Genomic DNA, 18,252 nt, shown 5'->3' with positions numbered 1-18,252 from the left:
TTCCTCCTGTGCTAATTGTGTCCAAAACAAGTCCACTCATTCTAAACCTGCTGGTCTGCTCCAACCTCTGCCTGTGCCTGATGCTCCCTGGCAACACATTGCTATGGACTTTATCACTGACCTTCTCTCTTCTGCTGGATGTACTACGATCTGGGTGGTAGTGGATCATTTCTCCAAAATGGCACATTTTATTCCTTTAACGGGCCTCCCCTCAGCTCCTCGTCTGTCAGATCTGTTTGTCCAACACATCTTTAGTTTACATGGACTACCTTTTCATATTGTTTCTGACCGGGGTGTACAGTTCACGTCTAAATTCTAGAGAGCCCTGTGTAATCTTTTAGATGTGAAACATTCGCCTGAAGATCCCTTCCCACAAATTCACTCCCAGGTTCCTCGGTTTCTTCGAGGTGTTACAACAGATAAACCCAGTGTCCTATAAGCTTCGACTGCCTCCTTACTCTCAAAATCCCCAACTTGTTCCATGTTTCCCTCAAAAAGCCTGTTGTCCTGATCCGCTACAGTAAATCCCCTAGTTTTGCAGTTGCTCCCAGCGGTTCTTCTGATGTCTTTGAGGTGAAGGAGATCCTAGACTACAAGAGAGTAGGAGGAAAGACTTTCTATCTGGTGGACTGGAAAGGGTTTGGTCCTGAGGAGAGGTCCTGGCAGCCAGGATCTTAATTTGAACCTTGTGTACTACCTTGCCTTGGTGACCTCTTTCGCTTTCCTTGTTAGACCTACTTTTAATACACAGGGATGTATTTAGACAATTATTTTACTGAGATGCTTTGCTTTTATAATGGTAGGTTTTGGGCGCTATCTTTATACACTATACACTGATGTATTATACTGATTTCTGAATTTAGTTCCTAGACTACTAGATAACTGCTGCTGGTGTGTATACTCATACCAGGTGTTCTGATTCTAGTTATTCTCTATACATATATTACTTACTTTTTCTTTACTGAGTTCGTATATTTCCCTTCTCCTTAAAAGGGGTTGTCCAGGCACGGGTGCGTTTTTTCATACTGATGACCTATACACAGGATAGGTCATCAGTATATGATCGGTGGGGGTCCGACACCCGGATCCCGCACCGATCTGCTGCTGCAGCTGCCTCTGTGCGCCAGATATCCATGCTGGAAGCAGATGGCTCCAGTCCAGAATAGCGGGCGAGCTGCAGTACTGTAGCTCTGCTCCTATTCAAGTGAATAGGAGCAAAGCTGCAAATCTGCAGCACGGGCGCTATGCAGTGTACGGAGCCACCTGCTTCCGGCTCCGAACTCTGCATACACTGCATAACATTCGGCGCATGGAGGCAGCCGGAACAGCTGATCGGTGCAGGGTCCGTGCCCAGACAACCCCCTTGTGGTTTGTTTGGAAAATGTTAAATAAAAAATATTGGAATAGGGCTACGTTCACACTGCCATTTGGATTTTCTGTTTGGAGCTTCTGTCAACAGATCTGTCACTTTTGACCACAAGAATAACACAGCATGCAGGTCTATTGGATGCAGTTTGGATCCATCGTATGACAGATCTGGCACAGCATTGTGGCTTCCGTCATGAATGGACGCCGCATTGCAAATTTGGGAAGAGCCAGAGTAGTATTAAAAAGTCACATAAAGAGAAGCTATACTGTGAAGTAGTTTTGAATATTATTTTACATACATTATCAGCAATCCCATAATATATACTGGGTAATAGAGCGATTTTCTAGGAAAGGTTTTCCTGACTTTACAGGGTGGGATCAAATCCCATCCATGCTTCTATATATATATATATATATATATATATATATAGTTTCTGCATGTAGTTGTAATACACTTGTTTGCATGAGCCCTAAGTATTAATCAGTGGCGTAGTTATATGGGATGGGGGGGGGGGAGGGGGGGATAAGTAGCAGTCTTACCGGGGCCCTAGTGGAGATAATTCTGCCAATTTGAGTGCCATTTAACAGATGAAATTATAATCCGTGTTAGTGATCTACTTGTTTTGGACCAATAAAAATCTTTGGTTTTCTTTACATAGTATCATAGTTTGTAACATGGTTTATATAGCTGAAAAAAGACATAAGTCCACCCAGTTCAGCCTATTATCCTGCAATGTTAATCCAGGGTAAGGCATGAACCCCTGAGGAAAAAGCCAATTTTCCTCATTTTAGGGGAAGAAAATTCCTTCCTGACTCCAATATGGAAATCAGAATAAATCTCTGGATCAATGACCCATCTCCAGAAATCTAGTAAACAGAACTTGTAATATCATTACACTCAAGACCTATATCCAATCTCTTTTCAAACTCTTTCACTGATAGATATCACCATGACAACTTCCCCTGGCAGAGTTCCATAGTCTCACTACTCTTACAGTAAAGAATCTACGGTTTGTGTAGAAACCTTTTCTCTCGAAGTAGAGGATGCCCCTTGTTATATTTACAGTCCATGGTATAAATAGATCATGAGAGAGATCTCTGTATTGACCTTTGATATATTTATACGTAGTTATTAGTCACCACAATTTTCATCATTTTTCTGGGTACTGTGGTCCACCTATTCTATTTATTAAACAAAAATGATGTGTAGAAAAGGCAGATCCAGCACTCGAATGTATAAAATTTCCAATTTTTATTTAGGTCATTTTAAAAACAGGGATAAAACAAAAAATCCCGGGACCACGCTTACGAGTTTTATACATTCGAGTGCTGGATCTGCCTTTTCTACACATCATTTTTGTTTCATTAGCCTGCAGTCGACACAGGATCAAGCTCAGGAGGATCTACGAGCACCTACAGCTTTTGGATTTTTTATTCATACATTGGTATCAATCAAGCTTCATAAAAACGCATTGGAAAAACGCAATCAAGCATGTTGGTTATGAGGTGAGCAAAATTTTTGGTAAAACATTTTTTCACTATTCTATTTATTACTTTAGTTGCACGCCTTTGAATTTGCTCAAGCTCTATACTGTCTTTCTTGTGCACAATATTCTATGTGCGGTCTCATCTATGCCCCTTTTGATGCACCCTCAAACCCATATTAATATGTAGTTATATGTTTATTCTCATTGAGATACTCTCATGTTACCCACAATAGAGGTTAAACTTACAAGTCTATAGTTTACGGGCTCACTTTTTGAATATTGGCACCTCATTTTCTATGCACCAGTCCTGTGGAACAGACCCTGCCACTATAGAATCCATAAATATTCCCTTCGAACTTGGGTGTGTATGCCATCTGGACCCGGTCATTTGTCTATTTTAATCTTTTTAAGGCGGCTCCGTACTTCTTCCTGGCTTAGACAGTGTCATTTAATGTGAATTTACTTTAGTCCTCTGCATTTTGCCTGACAGTTCTTTTTTCTCTGTAAATACAGTGCAGAAAAAATGTTTCATAATTTAGCTTTCTTCTCATTACCTTCCATAATTTGTCCCTCATTACTTTTTAAAGGGCCAACGCTTTCAGATTATACCTTTTTATTATTTAATTGAAAAACATTTTAGGGTTAGTTTTACTGTCTTTGGTAATAAGTCTCTCTGTCTCCAGCTTTACTTCCTTTATCTGCTTTTTATAGGATTTTATTTTTTTTCCTTATAGCTGTGAAGCGCTTTTCCACTGCCTTCCTGTTTTAGTAGTTATTTATGCTTCTTTTTGATCATTTATTGCCCCATTTACATTTTTATTTATCCACATTGATTTTCTCCGTTTTATAACCCTTGAATTCCCATAAGGAATCACAATAAAAATTCAAGATGCTTTTAAAAATATCCAAATTAATATTTGCACTTATTTTTGTGGACATTGTCCCAGTCAATGAGGTTAAGCGTATCTCTAAGCTGATCGAACTTTGCCTTCCTGAAGTTCAGTGTTTTTGTGGATCCTCGACAATACATCCAATTGAAGGACAAGTGGAAATCTATTATATTATGGTCACTAATTTCTAGGTGCTCCCCGACCTGCACCTTTGTTATGCTTTCAGGTCTACAGGTTAATATTAATTTTAAGAAGGCACTCTCTATAGTTGGGTGCTGAACCAGTTGGAAAAGGTAATATAATCTTTAGTTATAGACAAAAAAACCTGGCTTTCTTTATAAGATCCACAGATTTTCACTTTGCCAACTTACAGTATATCTGGATAGTTGACGTCACCCATAATAACAACAAACTCATTGTGATTTGCTGCCTCATCTATTTGCCATAGAATAAGAGTTACAGACTGTAAGCCTGTAAGTTACCCACCCAGTTATAGCTATCATCCAGCCATGTCTCGGTTATCCCCAGTATGTCATACTTTTCTTCTGACATTATTAATTCCAGATCATCAATTTTATTTGTTAGTCTTCTAGCGTTGGTCAGCATACAATTTAGAGGCTTTTGGTATATTTTTATTTGAAACTCATTTTATTATCTATTCTTACCCCTTTCTCCGTACCACCCCCAGTATCATTAATAAGTCCCAGTTCTCTATCGACACTATCTTGCTGTCCCCGTTCCCTAGTTTAAAATACTCCCCCTGCACCCTTCCCATACAAGTGCCTCCCATCCCTACTGAAGAGCCAGTAGCCAACAGAGAAGTCAACCCAGTTCTCCAAGAACCCAAACTCTTCCTTCCTAGACCAGTTCTTGAGCCACTTATTTATCTCCCTAATCTCCCGCTACCTCTGTGATGTGGCACGCCACGCGGTCCAGCATTAAGCATCAGATCATGTATGACTGGGAAGAATCCTTTACGTCTTCTTGTCACTTGTTAAGGCCACAATACGGGCGCAAATTATCATCTGTATTACAGCTGTAAAATCCAGACCTCCTAGAGTTGTCCTAAACCAGACAGTTCCCCGTAGGATTATATGTCATATGGTGTGTATTATACGACTGACTAATATACAGGACATATTTTTTTCCTTACCTTATTTCCCTGCGATGTGGATGGGTGGGTCTTTAGAATGCATCCTGCTCAGCTGCATCTGTATCTTCATACAGAATATAGCAATGATACAGAAGTGTCCCTAATGAGGTTACGGACATACCTGTACTGGATGTATACAAAGCAGACCAAGTTATTTACTATGACCACAAGTAGCGAAGGCAGCTAAAAGCGTACAGTCCCTTTAACTCTAGTCTTTCCTCAATGAAATATAGCATTATCATTTATGGCAACATATGTCAGGTATTTGACACAAAAGGACATATTATGGGACAATATTCGCACGTATAAAGGACATATTATGGGACAATATTCGCACGTATAAAGGCAGCGGATTGGATAAAGATTTCTCATCAAAATGCTAAATTTGTATGTTTAGGCATAAAACATTGTAGAATGATAATAGCAAAAAGTACTATATACTATAAATTCCCTCAAGAAGAGGGCAACAGGACACGAAATAATAAAATATATTTAATAACGTGAAATAAAAAAAGTTCTATAGAATATACATTTCCTCAAAAATAGGGCAACAGGACACTAAATAATAAAAGATATTATTTAATAATGTTATAACATTGATATCAATTTAATAATTAATGACAAATGCTCTTTAACACATGATGAGATAGGAAAAGAAAAATCCAGAACGTTTTTCCGTCAAAAGATCATTAATTTATTCATGAAAATTAATGTACAGTAGCACTACTCAAACACACTAGTACGTTTAGTATAAAAAGGAGACAATACAGTTGTGGGATGAGAAGTTTAAAGAAAACAACAATAAGTGCTTGCCAGATGGATGCACACAATGGAGACCATGGATTTGTGATTGGGTTCAAGTGCATCACACAGATTCAGGCACCTGCTCCCTAAAGCATTAAAAAGTCATCTATATACATAAAAAGAAAAAAAAAACAAAAAAAAAAAAAAAAAACACAAAAACTAAACAATACCATCCTAATATACACATACTCCTGCAAAGAAAAAAAAAAGTGTTTCCTATAGCACCCTTCAAATCGGTATCTGAACAATCCTCTAGTCTCCTTCACTGAAGGTAGAACCTCAAGTTACCTAAACACTAGACATCCCTCCTAGGGATTAGCGTTAAATGCACTACCACTATGCATACGCAGCAAGAGAGAACACTACCTATTCCTATATAGATTCTCTTGAACAAAGTGACAATCACATCCCTCTAGAGTCTCACACCCAAAAGCTGGTTGGGTGCTCGGAATTATTTTACAGTCATCCCTAAATGGGTTTTCCCATAATCATTATTTATCACCTATCCACAGGATAGGTAATAAATATCTGATCGGTGGGGGTCCGACCGCTGGGACACTCACCGATCACGAGAAGGGGCTTACCTTGCCATACCTGGAAGCCCCATGAGTGGAGCGGTGGTCGAGCATGTGCACTACCGCTCCATTCCTATGGGGCTCCCAGAAATGGAAAGGTAATCCCGTTCTTGTGATCGGTGGGGGTCCCAGCAGTTGGACCCCCACTGATCAGATACTTATCACCTATCCTGAGGATAGGTGATAAATATTGATTATGGGAAAACCCCTTTAAGGATGTCTGGCATGCACACGGGAGACAGCCTAGGGGATAGGATTTGCACAAAACCTTGCTGCGCAGTATAATGAATAGAATCTGTACAATGACAATAAACGTGTCGCACAGTATAACAATTCTATGACATACAGCGAGTTCGTTTGTAGAGAATCTTTACAAAGGCGTATCCCTGCATTGGTAATCCTTACTGTGATCTTGCCAATCCAGCTGAGGAGGAGGCTTAGTCCAAGAGGAAATGTCTAGTTAAATCACAGACATTCATGTTGCTGGAACAATGCAGTTATACACGGTGTCTCTTTGTACTGCAACAGAAAGAGTTTTAGTGTGGAACATCCAAATATATAGATGTGATATGTACTGGCTCTCGTCTTCAGGGACTGGTATCAATGACCCAGGATGTTCTGGCCAGAAAAAGGTCCCTATGTGTTCCAATAGTATGGAACACATCACCATGGTCTCCACATGGTCTCCACATGGGTTGGAGGCTGAATTTCCGGGGTCCTGTCATTGTCCTGCACAGTTTCTATCCCACTTTTAGTAATCTCAGCTTCATCCACATCAGAGCAGCTGTCATCAGAGGATGATCCTAACAAACTAAGAGCACATGAAGGATCAGAAGTTGGTGAATCCAGAAGTACATCCATAACAAGATCCTGAAGACTTCCCTCACTCAAAGGCATGGACTCCAGTAGATGGTTAAGAAGGTCAGCAGCCAAGCCAGAATCAATGCCTGGACAGCTGGACACAAAGGTGTGCACTTCATGCATGCACTGGATGTAACCTGCGGCAAACCGTTCACTGGCCTCACGCTGCAACCGGTCTGTTTCTGCAAAATCAAAAAGAAAATGAACACCGGAATAATAGAAACCCATTAGACAAAGAGACAGTAGCACGTTCCAAATTACAGGTAACCGTTATGGAAGTTGAGCTTTATGACTTTGATAGGAAACCGTATTTTTGCTTTAAGAAGATCTGCCCAGACTTTAAATACCCACCAGCTGATCTTGTCTGCAGGATCCGTTGAACACGCTTCACCGTGAGCTCTAGAACTTCCGCATTCTCCATCTTTGATTGAAACTATTAAGAGAATATATCAAATCAAGGCGTCAGTAAAACCCACAAGATCCCTTCCGAACTCAAGAGCACAAAATCTGGATTCAGATATTCTTTCGTTGGTAATTTTCTGTTGACTACACTGTAAGTAGACTGCCAGTCTTCTGATGTAAAGTCAATGGACCTGCTCAATCAGTAATATTTCCCACGAATACACACCTCATTGTCAGCAAGGATGCCTCGAAGCTCCTGCAGACTTTCATTAATCCTAGCCCTTCTCTTCTTCTCCACAAGAGGTTTCCTCATCTGCAACCAAAAAAATATAAGTATGGGTGAAAATGATCCCCCAATCCTAAATTCTATTAGTAAGAAACACGGAAATACTACATGGCATCATGGCCACGGAAAACTAACAATCCAAGCAACGTCTTATGTCACTTTTTTCAAGCAAATGCAACACTTGTCGTAAATCCACATCCTAATAGTTATTAGCACATCCAATATCTCATTATATGTAATCCCAGATCACTCCACCAACATTCTCCTCATTGATGCTCATCAATCCAACCCAAAGACACTTCCACTCATAAGTCTTCTCTACAACCTCGATTATAATGACAATCCACATCTATCCAGGCAGCTCAATGAGGCACATTGTTCCGGCAGTTATACAGACATCACATGTAGTATCCAGGGATGCGATTTCATACATTTATAAAGATATGCCGCAATTCCAATAAATCTGTACATTTACATTAGTATAGAAGGGGGTCCTTCAAAGACCACTGCTTTGAAGGACCCCAAATAACCAACTACCTTTAATTCAAAGCATTTCATACTGCCCTCATCCTTCACAAAAGGTTCCACATACATGTAATACATACAAGTAAAATGCTACCTAAACTGGTCTTGTGACATTATGAGCAAAACACTCAAAACAAACAGAGAGAATAAGCAACAAAGACAATAAATGACACAATATGGGCAACCTACTGTGCAACAGGCAGGGATTGAGTCAATAGTACACACCAATAGAATACAACCCAAAAAAGTCAGATGCCAGCTGTATTGATGCCACAGAAATAGAGACAACAGTACATACAATATCAGACATAAAAACATAATATAACTGAACAGAAAGAGAAATTATAACTATAGAAACAGGTTATTATAGCAAAATATATACAGTAGTAATGTCACATACACCCAGGTCATCACACACAGGACACAATCAGACCAACACAATATATAGATCACCAGGCATATGTATATACATCTGTATGTATATGTGTATATATATATATATATACACATATATATATATACACACACACACACACACACACACACACACACACACACACACACACACACATACATCATGCTAATCCCACGCCTATACACATGGGCAAGGCCAACATCATGTGTGCAAGGCTACGTTACATACATATATATATATATACACATACACATGCAGATACACACATTATACACATGAATCTGTGCATGCGATGGTGATATTGTATCAGCTTCACCTCCACCCCCGGAGGAACATGCACACAACACGACGAGGCCTACAGGAGCTATGTATATAGTACTTGCACAGAGTGCTGACGGTCGCTCACCTGCCTGTCCCCCCGGTCCATGGTGTGTATGTACAGATATTAGGTGTACAGTGTGTGTATACAGGGAGACCTCTCACACCTGCCTCTCCCCCCGATCCATGTGACTATATACAACGTTCTATGGGTCTCTTTGTGACGTCACAATGCGGCTGCTCGCACTCGCCATATACCCTGCCTTATTTGCATGTGAATGAGAGGCCGCTGCTGACGTCACGTGGTACACGGACCAATCACTAGTCTCGCTATTGTCCCAAGCGGCAGCTGCTGTGTAGCGCAGGAGAATGTTGTGGGGACGGAACGGAAATATTTTGGTTGGTATTGTCGCCCGCAGCCCATTTGTTCTGTGTCTAAAATCAATCACGAGCGGTTTGATCTATGGTCAGAACCGCTTTACGAGCAATTTATGTTTCTGACATTATTATGTTGGGACATAAGAAAATGAGGCCATTAGTGTAAGGATGTTTGTTTGGTCCTATACACACAGTTATCTGCCCTTGTAAATACTATTGCACCTATAGTATCAAATGTATTCAAGAACATCTTTTACATTTTTAGTAAAATATTTATTGGTCATAATCATGAAATTGGCGCGTGCGTTCAATGATAATTTACTACAGGCCGCATAGATAATGCAGTCAGACATTTTTTTGTGTTATTACCCATACCACCCTGCTCTCACATAGACCATTAATAGAGGTGCCCTTGAAATCCGCACCAGTAATAAGTGATGGAAAAAATTAATTTTCCCGTTTACTTACTGCAGCGGTTGTTTTTTTTTTTCTTTTTTGGGGGGGGGAATGCTTTCCTGCCTCTTGAATACTCTGGTAAAATCAGAAAACTAGGCGAAACCAAGGGGAACTTATAACCAGCTAAACATTCCCAGGGAGAAGATAGTATGAGGGTATGTTCACACGCAGTGGTTTCAGACGTAATTCGGGCGTTTTACGCCTCGAATTACGCCAGAATTACGCCTGAAAAAATGCCCCTAATACGCCTACAAACATCTGCCCATTACTTTCAATGGGAATTACGATTTTCTGTTCCCACGAGCCTTTATTTTACGCGTCGCTGTCAAAATACGGCACGTAAAATGACGGCTCGTCAAAAGAAGTGCAGGACACTTCTTGGGATGTTTTTGGAGGCGTTTTTCATTGACTCCATTGAAAAATAGCTCCAAAAACGGGCGTAAAAAACGCAGCGAAAAACGCGAGTTGTTAAAAAAACGTCTGAAAATCAGGAGCTGTTTTCGCCTGAAAGCAGCTCCCTATTTTCCGACGTATTTTGGTCACTGCGTGTGAACATACCGTAACCTTCAAACGAATGGGAAACAATGTAATGCAGGGCCACACCAAGTCCTGCAGAGTGGTAGCCGCTGTGGCTATAGAGGGGGTCCTGACCTATCATGATGCCATCAATACATATTTTAATTAACCCCCTCACCTTAATTTGTATTGTTGCTTAGAAAACGATGTATGTGGATGTGTCGACATTAACATTGACATTACTTGTTTTAATTGCAAAGTGCACCCAGATAATGAAAGAAATCTTCTCAACAGTCTTTACTTTCACATCCCAAAGGTGTCAATTACCTTTAATGTGTCATTAACCCGGCGTCTTTTGATGTGTCCAGTAAGGGCAGCATTTATTGGTAAATTTACTGAAGTTCAAAGCTGCAGGGGGCGGACATTGTTACTGCCTGCAGGCCTCAGCTGAGGTTTTGTTCCATTTGCACATTGCTGCTGAATAAAACCAGGGTCTATAAACTTGTTTGGAGGACATGGGTCAAGAAATGCTGCAACTGTTCAGTTATTTATACAATTCACCACACACATTATCGATTTTGGCGAGATTGGATGACAATGTAATGAGCGCTGGAGCAGCTCGACTTCATGAGACAACTCCTTCAAGGCCATCATATTGGAATACATTTATCCATTTTTTTTAGTATTTTCTAGATTTGAATGTGGGCTATTTATATTTTTGTCCCAGGCCCGCTAATATCTTGAGGAGATTCTCACTGTCTTTGTGCATTTGTGAATTTTTTTCTGTAAGAAATGTTCCTTGTTAGACCTTAAACCACTACTGAATCTGCAAATAAAGGTATTTTGATGCCAACAGTTAAAGCCTACCTCTGGTTTGGCGGTACCCAGGCTCATATATTGTAAAACAAAAAACAAACACCCGCGCCTCGCGTAATACTTCAGGTGATCGATGAATTTTAAAGTACAAAATTTCACTCACATTTAGGGGGGATTCACACGAACGTGATTTTCATCCGTGTAGCTCGCGTGGTTTTCACGCGGGTCGCACGGACCTATGCAAGTCTATGGCGCAGTGCAGACAGTCCGTGAGTTTTGCGCAGCGTGAGTCCGCTGCGTAAAACTCACGACATGTTCTATATTTAGGCGTTTCTCGCGCATCACGCACCCATTGAAGTCAATGGGTGCATGAAAATCACGCATGCCCCACGGAAGCACTTCCGTGGGACAAGCGTTATTCGGTGCAACAGCAGTAAAAGAATGAATGTAAACAGAAAAGCACCACGTGCTTTTCTGTTTGCAAACTTCCAAACGGAGTGTCATAATGATGGCGGGTGCGCGAAAAGCACGCAGCCGCGCATCCATATGAACAGGACTCACGGAGCTGACACGCTGCTGCCACATGCGCAAATTGCAGCGTTTTGCGCGCGCGCTAAATGCTCATGTTCGTCTGAATCCGCCCTTAGGCCTTATTCACACATACGTATGTTACGTTTGTGATATGCGCGTGAAAATCACGTGCGTCGCATGGACCTATACTTGGCCGTTTTTCGCGCATCACGCAGCAATTGAAGTCAATGGGTGCGTGAAAATTGCGCACGGCACACGTGTGACACGCGTGATTCGCGCAACAGTAGATAAAGAAATGAAGGAAAAAGTAAAAGCACTTCCTTCATTTCTTTTTCTAAACTTCAAAACCGCGTGTCATAAGCATGGCATATGCGTGAAAATCACGCAGCCACGCAGCACATACTGATGACACACACAACTGCAACGCGCAAAAAACGCAGCATTTTTTGCGCGCGCAAAACGCACACGTTCGTGTGAATAAGGCCTTAAGGGGATGGTAAGTTGCCTTAAAACGCACCAGAGTTCAATGTAAGGGTATGTGCACACACACTAATTACGTCCGTAATTGACGGACGTATTTCGGCCGCAAGTCCCGGACCGAACACAGTGCAGGGAGCCGGGCTCCTAGCATCATACTTATGTACGATGCTAGGAGTCCCTGCCTCGCTGCAGGACAACTGTCCCGTACTGTAATCATGTTCTCAGTACGGGACAGTTGTCCTGCAGCGAGGCAGGGACTCCTAGCATCGTACATAAGTATGATGCTAGGAGCCCGGCTCCCTGCACTGTGTTCGGTCCGGTACTTGCGGCCGAAATACGTCCGTCATTTACGGACGTAATTAGTGTGTGTGCACATACCCTTAAGGATCTCCTTGTGTGTCTGACCTTATTGTCCGGTCTTGAAGGTCAGCCAACTTTAATTAGAGTTTGGGTATGTTCACACGGGGTATTTTGCAGGAGGAATATCTGCTTCAAAATTCTGTTTGGAAGTTTGAGGCAGATATTCCTCTCCCTGCACACCGATTTTCGCTGAGTTTTTCGTGCCGTTTTTCGCCTGCGGCCATTGAGTGTCGCGGGCATAAAACAGCGCGAAATACGCTTTCTCTGCCTCCCATTGAAGTCAATGGGAGGTCAGAGGCGGAAGCGCCCGAAGATAGGGCATGTCGCTTCTTTTTCCCGCGAGGCAGTTTTACTGCTCGCGGGAAAAAGACGCCGGCGCCTCCCATTGAAATCAATGGGAGGCATTTTCGGCCCGTTTTTGCCGAGTTTTGCGACGCGGTTTCCGCGTCAAAAAACTCGGCAAAATACCCCGTGTGAACATAGCCTTAAACTTAATAGACTTCACATAACATAGTAAAATATAATAATAAATAAAATAAATATTCAATAAAAATTTTGAAACTTTAAAATACATTTATTGGGGAATTTATCTGTAAAAAAAAAAATACATCTTACCTGTCATTGAGACATTACAGAAGAAAACATCATTGGGGCTCTATGACCTTGGCCCCCCTATAGGGGCTCTATGACCTTGGCCCCCCTATAGGGGCTCTATGACCTTGGCTCGCTACTGAAACCTGGCATGAAAAAAAACTCAGTAATGCTTCTGATCTTTGCGGTGCCTGTCCTTGAAGTATAGCAATTAAAAGCCACAGCCTAAGGGTATGTGGACACGATAACGTAAATTACGGCTGAAATTATGGAGCTGTTTTCAGGAGAAAACAGCTCCTGCATTTCAGACGTAATTGCTCGTACTCGCGTTTTGCGAGGCGTCAATTACGGACATAATTTGGAGCTGTTCTTCATTGGATTCAATGAAAAACGGCTCCAATTACGTCCCAAGAAGTGTCCTGCACTTCTTTGACGAGGCTGTTATTTTATGTGCTGTCTTTTGACAGCGACGTGTAAAATTACAGGTCGTCGGCACAGTACGTCGGCAAACCCATTGAAATGAATGGGCAGATGTTTGCCGACGTATTCGAGGCTTGTTTTCTGATGTATTTCGAGGCCTAAAACGCCTCCAATATGTCTGAAAATAGGTCGTGTGAAACCAGCCAAAGGCTACCTACAAATGGGGCGGAAAAATCAGCTGAAAATCCGCCTACGGATTTCGGGTCAAATCTCTATGCTACATGCTGATTTTGCTGCGGAGTTTGTGGCGAATTTCACCTCTGTCATTAAAAGGAGCCAAATCTGTGGTGAAAATCGGCAACAGAAATTGACATGCTGTAGATTTTAAAATCCGCTCTTCAAGTCGATTTCCGTGTGGAAAAATTCTTCAGCATGTAGATGAGATTTGATGAAATCTCACATACGTGGCTGGTACTGTATTCCGCTGAGGATTTTGGGTCTACAATTCCGGATGGAAAATCTGCAGTATTTCCGCTTCATGTGCCAGGGCACCCTTGGGGCTCGTGCACATGGCCGTATGAAAGCTCTCTACAGCCTCCAAATTGTACAGAGCCGTACTATGGCACCTATAGACTTCTATAGGTCTCTGATTTACCTCTGCATGCCTCCGATTTCCTACAGAGACATACAGAGATTTTTTTCTCCCTGATTCCTTGTAAATCCAACAGAATTTATTTTTTTCATGTTCAATCTGATGTTGCATTATGGACCTACATGCGTCTAGGAATAAATAACCCGTAATATGGCGCCGCACGGAGCACCATATGGTGTATGCTTTGTGCAAGTCCTTGTAATTAGACGCAAATATTTTGTGTCTTTAAAGTTCTCATCTGTATCAATTAAGATAAATAAAATAGATACAATATTGTTCTATTTTCTATCAATATCATGCCACCCATGATGTGATTATCATTCCGATTACATCCCCTTCCCTTCCTCATCATTTCTTATCAGTCCAAGAACCAGAAGAATGAAGACTTGGTCTTTGTGCCTGTAACTTGATGCTGATGGCAGTTGGCAGCTGCAGCTCCCACAATAAAGGCTAGTCTGTGTCCCAGGGCTGTGACAGGTGTTCAGGCTACCGCCTCACTCTGGGGGGATTATATTGACTTAATATGTGAGACCCCCGAATACACGTATCCTTTATAGGAAAATCGTATTGAAATTGCCTGAATTATGTATCGTGTTCAATAGGTGACCTCTAGCAGAAAGCGTAGCGACAGTAGTAACTCAGCGCAGAATTGGATTAATGCGTTTACATGAAGCAGTACGTGTGTACGCAGAGTCCATGCATAGATCAAAATACAAATGGTCCAGAATAGAATAAAAGGGGAATCTATTAAGACTGGCTTTTATACTCCAGCCTTAAACTACAATATGTCGGCATGAAAGAGACAAGGCCTCTTAATAAATTTGGCACGTCTGTGGCTGTCCATGCCCCAGAAAGAAGCAGGCGTAGATTTGTGTTATAATTTAAGCCAATAGCGTTAAATCTATGAGAAGTCACGTACACGCTCCACGCCTACATATATGCTCCACGCACATGCTTACACTCTACACGACTGATTCACACACCTGCATACACTCCAGACACATGGTCTGCACGCACAAGCTCCACATAGCTGGATAGACTTCATACACATCTACACAAACTCCATACACGTTCCACACTACTACGTACACACTCCATATAAAGGTTCCATATCCCTTTAACCCCTTACCGCACCAGGACGCTCCGGTACATCCTGTATTGCAGTGCTTTAAGGCACCGGGACGTACCGATGCGTCCTGGCTAAAAACTTTCACCCTGTCAAACGACAGGGTGACAGAACTGTGCCACCAACTGTTTATGACAGTTGATCGGCACAGTAAGACGGCAGGGGATCAATCACAGTGGTCCCCGGGTGTTGATCGCTGTGATTGGTCAGTCACATTAGACTGACCAATCACAGCTCCTTGAGAATGTGTATGTGATGGCGCTGGCTCAGAAGCTGAGCCAGCGCCATCACCGCCGGGTATCGGCTGTCCAACACCCCGCTGTAACGGCCAGGACAAGTGCTAGGCTCCGATCCGGCCGATTAACTCCTTAGATGCAGCGATCGCTGCATCTAGGTGGCTTCTAGCCTGTCGGCAACCATGATGGTTGCCATGGGTGCGGGTGTCAGCTGTTTGTCACAGCTGACATCCTGCTCTAATGGCCAGGGCCAGACCTAGGCTCCGATCCGGCCGATTAACCCCTTAGATGCAGCGATTGCTGCATCTGGGTGGTTAGATCGCGCCCTATGGTTGCTATGGAAACCGTAGCCTAACAATGGCTTCCTAGTATGGAAGCCTATTAGGCCCTGCCGGGAGGCGAAGCCTTATAGGCTTGCTGCCAGTGTATAGCTGACAGCTCTAATACACTGCACTATGTAGGTAGTGCAGTGTATTAGAATAGCGATCAGGGCTTCATGGCTGTCCCCTAGTGGGACAATAAAAAAGTTAAAAGAAGTTAATAAAAATGTTGTAAAAAAGTAAAAAAAATAAAAGTTTCACGTTAAAAAAACTATAACAGCCTTTTTTCCCATAATAAGTCGTTTATTATAGGAAAAAATTTAAAACATTAAAAAAAGTACACATATGTGGTATCCCCGCGTCCGTAACGACCCAAACTATAAAAATATCACGCTATTTTACCCGCATGGTGAACACCGTAAAAAATAAAATAAAAAACTATTCCAGAATCGCTGTTTGTTAGTCACGACCCCTCCCAAAACAGAATAAAAAAAGGGATCTAAAGGTTGCATGTACCCCAAAATTATACCATTAAAAAATACAGCCGTCCCGCAAAAACAAACCCTTACAAATCTTTTTTGATGGAAAAATAAAAAAGTTATGGCTCAAAAAATTAATTATTCGAAACAAAAGTGATTTTATTGTGCAGACACTGTAAAACATAAAAAAAAAACTATATACATATGGTATCCCGGTAATCATATCGACCCGCAGAATAAAGTAAAATTGTCATTCATAGCGCATGGCGAAAGTCGTAAAAAAAAGATTAAAAAACATTTACAGATTGCTGGTTTTTGGTCACCTTGCTTGCCAAAAAATGAAATAAAAAGTGATCAAAAAATTGCATGTACCCCAAAATGGTAACAGTAAAATCTACAGATGGTCCCTTAACAAATAAGCCCCCACACAGCTCCGGTGGAGAAAAAATAACAATGTTCTGGCTCTCAGAATATGGCGATGCAAAATGTGCGGAAGCGGATAAGATTGGGCACCATTTATAAGTGCGACACCGGCCACACATCTATTAATTATTGATTTACCCCATTATTATACCTTGATGTACCCCAAGCAGCTTACATATACCCTCTTATTATGCCCTGATGTATCCCGCACAGCTTACATATGCCCCCACATTATAAACTGAAATATCAGCAAAACCCCAAACAAAACAACTACCAAGCAAAATCTGCACTCCAAAAGCCAAATGCCGCCATCTCCCTTCTGAGCCCTGCAGCGTGCCCAAACAGCAGTTTACGTCCACATATATGGCATCGCCATACCCGGGAGAACCCGCTTAACAGTTTGAGGTATTTGTCTTCAGTGTCACGAACTGGGCTCAAAATATTGTGCACTAAAATGGCATAGACGTGTGGAAATTTGTAATTTTCACTTTGCCCCATCCACTTAGCATTCATTTCTAATAAAAAACAAACAAACCTGTGTGGTCAAAATGCCCACTACACCCCTTAAAAAATGCCTTGAGGGGTGCAGTTTCAAAATGGGGGTCACTACTTGGGGGTTTGTTTTATTATTTGTCCTCAGAGCTCTGCCATTGTGGACCAATGCTGTGAAAATCACCCAAATAGGCCTCACATGCGCATTTGCTCTTTCACTCCTAAGCCCTGTCATATGTCCAGGCAAATTATAAATGCCTTGAGGGGTGTAGTTTACCAAATGGGGTCACTTCTCAGGGTTTTACACTCTACTCTGGTACCTAAGGGAGTTCTGTAAATGCAAAATGGTGCCTGTACACCAGTCCAGCAAAATCTGCGCTCTAAAAGTCAAATGGCGGTCTTTCCATTTTGAGCTCTGCCATGTGCCCAAACAGCCGTTTAGGGCCACATATGGGGTATTGCCGTACTCGGGAGAAATTGGGTAACAAATTGTGTGTTGTTTTTTCTCCTATTATTCCTTGTGAAAAAAAAAATTGGGTGCAAAACGACATATTTTTGGGAAAAAAAATATTTTTCATTTTCACTGCCTCATTCTAATACAATCTATGAAATACCTGTGGGATCAAAATGCTCACTACACCCCTAGATAATTACCCTGAGAGGCATAGTTTCCAAAATGCAGTGACTTCTCAGGGGTTTCTACTGTACTGGTACCCAAGTGGCTCTGCAAATAAGACATGGCGTCAAAAAAAACATTCAACCAAAATCTACATGCCAAGTAGCACTCCTGCCATTCTGAGCCCTGCGGTGTGTACAAACAGTAGTTTATTACCACATATGGGGTATTGCCGTACTCAGGAGAAATTTCTTTACAATTTTTGGGGTGCTTTTC

At 41.7% G+C, this 18,252-nt stretch overlaps 1 protein-coding gene across 1 annotated transcript; it reads right to left on the bottom strand.

Annotated features, from left to right (window-relative positions):
* Positions 1–5,568: 5,568 nt before the first annotated feature.
* Positions 5,569–9,366, bottom strand: LOC142760761 (transcription cofactor HES-6-like). Its single transcript, XM_075863940.1, has 4 exons — positions 9,173–9,366; positions 7,767–7,853; positions 7,490–7,571; positions 5,569–7,320 (listed from the first exon to the last, which is right to left on the bottom strand). The coding sequence occupies exons 1-4, from the start codon at positions 9,191–9,193 to the stop codon at positions 6,941–6,943; spliced, it is 570 nt and encodes a 189-aa protein (XP_075720055.1). The 5' UTR covers positions 9,194–9,366; the 3' UTR covers positions 5,569–6,940.
* Positions 9,367–18,252: the final 8,886 nt, after the last annotated feature.

Source organism: Rhinoderma darwinii, chromosome 4 (assembly GCF_050947455.1).
Source record: "Rhinoderma darwinii isolate aRhiDar2 chromosome 4, aRhiDar2.hap1, whole genome shotgun sequence".
Lineage (NCBI taxonomy): Eukaryota > Metazoa > Chordata > Amphibia > Anura > Rhinodermatidae > Rhinoderma > Rhinoderma darwinii.
This window is presented reverse-complemented; position numbering and strand designations above follow the sequence as displayed.